This window comes from Octodon degus, unplaced genomic scaffold (assembly GCF_000260255.1).
Source record: "Octodon degus isolate 3935 unplaced genomic scaffold, OctDeg1.0 scaffold00034, whole genome shotgun sequence".
Taxonomy (NCBI): domain Eukaryota; kingdom Metazoa; phylum Chordata; class Mammalia; order Rodentia; family Octodontidae; genus Octodon; species Octodon degus.
Window position 1 is genome coordinate 12,092,651 of NW_004524610.1, and position 5,823 is coordinate 12,098,473.

The window sequence follows — 5,823 nt, forward strand, 5'->3', positions numbered from 1 at the left end:
TGTATTCAAAGTGGTTAGGATAGATATATAGTTACATTCTCTTAATGAATAGAGGAATTTGTTCTAATGGTGTTTGTAAGTAGGATATCATGTCCACATCTTGTACAGCAATTAACCCCTAGGAAGAATGTATGCAATGTGTTAATTATTGAAACTGTGCTACCAATTTGGTTTGAAACTGTCTCATTGCTATTTGTTTCTCAATAAAATTATGAAAAAAAAATTGCAAAGAAAAAAGAGAAAGCTCCGGATTGCTGACCTGAGCCATTTGGTAGATGATGGTGACTCCCAACTAAAACAGGAAACAGCAGAATTAGCAAGTGGAAAGAGAGATAAGCTTCGTAGTTGACAGCTCACAGCATGGGTGCTGTTGTGTTGTATGATAAGATCTACCCAAGCAGCACTCAGAAATAAGTTTGAAACTCACTGGAGACATCATGATGAGTGTATAACACTCAGAGTTTGTGGTACACAGGTAGCTCCTGTCACAATACTGGAAGGAAGGGCCAAGTTGGGGGCACAGGAAAAACAAAAAGAAGAGCAACGAAAGTAAAATTAACAAAATCCATCTTAGTAGACAGAAAGGGAAGCAAGCCCAGGAAGCAGGATAAGAGTAGCTACAGAGAAAGGAGACAAACCAACAGATGGTATTCCTGAGGAAAAGTTGGAAACAGAATTTCAGAGAAAGAATGGCCAGAAATATCAGGCGCTTCTGAGAATTCACATATCATAAGGACTGATTGTTGTCCAGAAATGCCAGTTTAACAAGGAAGATTCAAGGGGTGATCCAGGGACAAGATGGTGCATCCCACAGATGGAAACCGTGTCAAGGGGGAGGAAAGATGCCAGCAAAGCCAAGGATTGTTTGGAAGGAAACTGAGGCAAATAGGAGCTGTCGTTTCTCTCAAAATAGAAAACCACCCTCTGCTGAGAGGAAAGTGGAAACTTAGAACTGAGTTTGTATCTGTTGTATACGGAAGCTGGATTTCTTTTACGTTAAGTTGTAAAATACATCTGCAGACAACACAATGTATTCTGAAGTAAAGCACCAAAATGGTGGTCTAAGATTGAGAGTGGCAAGGTCATGGATTCACTGTGAAGAAGAGCAGAACCTCCTGAACAGTTCTAAAAAAAAAATTACAATTCCATGGCACTGTCTGTGGTGAAAGTGGCTTTAGTTATTACTGGTCATGAAAACAGCACATCCCATACTGTTGCTGGTCATTAGACAACAGATGAGGGACAAGTGCCTCGTTTGGGATGGATCAAAACTGCCTGCAGACGAGTGAATGCCCTCCACCCTGCAGACAGGCGGTTGTTCACTATGGACCTTGCACGCAGCGCTGTGGCTCCCCAGAGCATCAGAAGAGCAGCTCACAGCACCTACGTCTGCACTGCTCCTTGCTTCATGGCGCGCTGTCTATAGGAAGGAAGTGCTGCCCTGAGCACCTTGAATCTTGCCCTAGAAAGTCAAGCTGAAATCCAACTCCGAATTGCCTCTTTGTCTTGACTCCCAAAATCAACTACCGCAATTTCACTAAACAGCATTCGATATTGCATTTTTGTCGCTTTTTTGACAGACTTTCCCCCCTGAAGGCACGTACATTTCTGGAGGGCGGGTTGTTATTTTACTCTCCCTCCTTCACTGGATTCTCTGAGGGCCCGCATCCCTGCTGGAAGGTGGCTCTTCCTTGGTCCCGTGGTACAAAGTGAGTGCTCCGGGTTAAGTGTAATTCTACGTCATGACTCTTTTCATTTCAAAACTTGGTATCTACTATTCTAACACGTGTCTCATTTCCTATGGAAGTGCCTTAGAGCTTTTCACACCGATATCCCTTATTATGCAAGTACAAGGAAAAAATGTCAATATGAGTTTTCTCATTTCAAGTTGAGTTCTCTGTATTTTCACAGAACCACCGCCATTAGACACAAAATAAATAGATGACATTCTTACAGTGGTAAACGGCTTTTTTTTCCTTATGTTGTTTCTCAGAACCATTCTGTTTTTCTCTTGGGTTTAGCCTTATAGAGTAGATGGATGGGCAGATGCGGAGGCCCCAGGAACCACAGCGTTTTTATCAGCACCTCATAAAACTAAAACATGGGAGCTGAAGAGACATGCATTTTAGAGATTCTTAGAATTATATTTCCCAATTTAGAGTAAAAGGAAAACATGCACAGAAGTTGATATAGGGAAAGCAGAAATTCTTCCCATTAGAGTTATAACAACACAATAAATGCAGCACTAGTTTCTTAACTGAAAGAGCATATAATATATAGTGTATATATGTGTGTGTGTGTGTGTGTGTGTGTGTGTGTGTGTATACATATGTTTTCTCTTAATGATAAAAGGCGTATGCATCTTTGACTGTGTGTTTCCATGGACACACAGGCACATAGGTGATGAGCTGTATGATAAATTACTTTCTGTGTCTCAATAAATTAAAAACAAGCCTGTTCTCCCTTTGCCTTACAGGACTGTCAGCATCACACTGCTGGTGACTTCTGTGAACGATGTGCGCCGGGATTTTATGGAATTGTCAAGGGTTTGCCGAGCGACTGTCAGCAGTGTGCTTGCCCTCTGATTTCTCCCAGCAACAAGTAAGACTGAGAAATAGAACTGTATCCCCCAATCAGTAGTGCCATCTGTCTAGCACATGGGCTGTCTAAGACTTGGGTATTTCCATGTAGGCAAAGTCTTAATTTAAGACAGAGATTTTTTTAATAATATAAAAACATGACAAAAGTTAGCTTACATACTCTTTCATTTGTCCTTTAAAACCCTGTCCAAAGTAAATAATATTCATAAACTCAAATGTAAGAACCCATATTAACAGGGGATTTGCTCATACATAATGTACAAATGTGCATGATTTTATAAATACACAGATCTAGTGTTTGTACATAGTTCTGCCAAAAATTCAGCTATGAAAGATTGGATACTAATCATTTTCGTGGCTGTTTCCATTCATTGCGTGTGTGTAAATTCAAGATTGAGAAATAAAGATGAAGGAGACAAATTGGAACTGGCTCAGTGGACGCAGGGTGACTTACTGTTGTGCTCTAAGAGGGTCAGGATCTGCCAGCACTAGAGCCCCCTTTCTGCTAAGATGGTCTGAGCACGCTGCCATGGAAACAGACTTATAGGGAAGCAAGTGCTGCGATAGCTTCTTTCACTGCTAGCTGCACATTCTGCCTTGACTTTTATTTTGATGAAATTACCTAGGTGTTTACATTTACCTTTTTGCTAAATGCATGCTTTCTGTTAAGTGATTTGTAAACGTCAATCTCTATGTGGTAAAGCAGCCTTTCTCTAGGAATCTGCTTTTAAAGAAGAAGAAAAAGATACAAAAGTTTGTTCAGAATTAGAATTCTAGACATCTTGAGCACAAAAGAGCAACAAAGCAAATCAGACAGTAGTTATCTTTCCACTCCTGCCTATTCATTGGGCTTCTTCATCTTCAGCTTTAAATACATCCTGAAAGCAATTTTGTGTAAATTTTCCCCCATTCTCCCTCTAAGTTCCTGATTTTTCTTAGCCATAATTGTAAACGTTTTCTGAGGTTTCAGTTGTAGATATTTAAGTAAAATGGGTATTGACTGTGCTAACACACATTCTCTTATTACTCAATAAGATACCAGAGAGTAGTTGTATGACACGTATTATTAGCATCTCCTTTACTCTAATCCCCCTCTGATACCAGTATTTAAGCCAAAAAAAATGCTGTTCTACTGTTTACTTAAGATGTAATTTGGATTAGAAAATAATGGATAGTTCATTAGACATTTCTTGTTCAATACACTATAAGGAGAGCTACAGGGAATAGGAGAAAAGTGTACCACTTCATGGAGAACCTCACTGTGAGACATGAATCTGAAGAGGACTCAAGTTCAGCATTAAGACAACTCAAGGACTTACAGCACTACTTAATTCTGAAAGCCTTAAGAAAATATTGAAAAAAGTATTTGTACATGCGATAACTTGCCAACAGTGGGCTACACTGCTTTTAATGAGTAAGGGTGGAAGACAGTGGTCTGAGCAGCTTAGAAAATCCAACACGTGTGGTGTGTTTAAGAAATAGTAGGCAACAGAGCTTGGAGCACGGCCTTTAAATGGATAGAATTTTAATAATTGCAGATGAAAATGAATGGGAGATTGGAGGCCACATTAGAGAAATCCTTGAATGCCAGTCTAAGAAATTGATATTTAATTTTTCTATATACCAAAGAGCTGCAAATTTTATTTTTTTTAAAAAAATGAATGTGATCAGAGCCATATTTGGGAAGACTATTATGAAGGAATTGAAAGTAATGAATAGAAACAGCAAAAGAAGGAAAGCAATGACACCAATTAAACCGAGACTGCACTAGCCTAGGCAGGAAATAATTAGGATTGAAGGAAGGCAGTGTAACAAGAATGGAGACGTGAGAATGACAGTGAGACACATGTTGAACACAGCCAGACAGAACTGTTACCTCGTTAGCCACAAGGGCTGAGCGTCCAGGCGGGAGTAGACCACTGGAGCTTTTAGCCAAGTTGTCCACACAGAAAATAAAGGTGGATGAATGAACTGAAATGGGAAAACCAGCCAAGAGCAGCTGCAGAAGAACGGCAATTTATGGTTTAAATAGTTTCCGATTTCCAGCAAGAGTCTACCTGAGTGGAAATAAGCAAAGAGCTGCCAAAATGGAAATCTGAAAATTGCAGATGCAGGCAAAGGAAGAAATGTGTTAGTAAATGAGTTGAAGTCATGTACAGTTTCCCAAGCTAATGTTCCCACGTGCAAATGAGGAAAGACAGGACTTTGGCTGGGGTCACAAGCAGAGGACCGATGGCAGCACAGGTCAGGGAGACCAGAAGTTGTACAGTGGTGTCACTCATACGGAGGGACAGCAGCACGAGCCGCTGCTGTATGGGGGACACGATTTCAGCAGCCTGTAACTAGGAGGGCACTGGTTAGTGCTAACAACCAACAATATAAGCAGGCATGAAGTTTACAGTTTTAGGGCTGAGGAGATAGCTCAGTGGTCTAAGCACCTCCTGGCAAGCACAAGGACCCAGGTTTGATCCTTGGTACTGTATGGTGTGCCAGCCCCAGATCCCTGGGCATGCCTGAGAGCCACCAAAGCTGGGAGTGTTGGCACATGCCTGTAATCCTAGCCCTGAAGAGGCTGAGACAGGAGGATTACTATGAGGCCAAGCTGTGTAGCAAGACCCTGGACTAAATGAATAAATAAATGTTTACAGTTTTAAGCAATTATACAAAGTGAAATACTACTTTGGTTTGTTATCAGTACCAATAAAATTGCATTTTCTCTCTTTGTTTCACTTTTGGTTCATGATTTGTATAATTTAAGTATAATCTTTATTTAAAAGGCTCTGAAAGAAACAAAATATCAAATTAGAGTGAGGGCTCAGTTGTTTTCAGTCTTTATTGATGGCAAGCACTGTAGGAAATACTTTTTTGTTTCTTAGCTCATTTCTGAAAAACTCAAAGATAACAGTATACAATGAAATAACCATTGTCATTTCCCTAACATGTTTTGAAATTCTGTGCCATTTTTATTTTTTCTTTCTTTAAGATAAATAAGAAATCATTGTGTAGATTACAAATAGATGGTGATGTAGAAATAGAGCGGCCTGCGCAGCCTCACTTAGCTTGTGTGGTGTGAGAAGCGGAAGGCAGGGAGGCGCGGGGAGCGACTGCCGAACCCAGTCACAGCATCTGTCGGAGCCTTCACTGGCTTCTCCTGAAACAGATACGGCACGACGCTCATAACCATGAGAGACCAGAGCGCTGACACCCCCGGAGGGTTTCGCAC

The 5,823-nt window shown here is 40.7% G+C and overlaps 1 protein-coding gene across 1 annotated transcript in view; it reads left to right on the top strand.

Annotated features, from left to right (window-relative positions):
- Lama2 (laminin subunit alpha 2) overlaps window positions 1–5,823 on the top strand; it is a 639,722-nt gene that overhangs the window by 472,516 nt on the left and 161,383 nt on the right. The window contains exon 30 of the mRNA XM_023714262.1: window positions 2,477–2,601. Coding sequence (XP_023570030.1) covers window positions 2,477–2,601 — 125 coding nt within the window. The remainder of the gene's footprint in view (window positions 1–2,476; window positions 2,602–5,823) is intronic.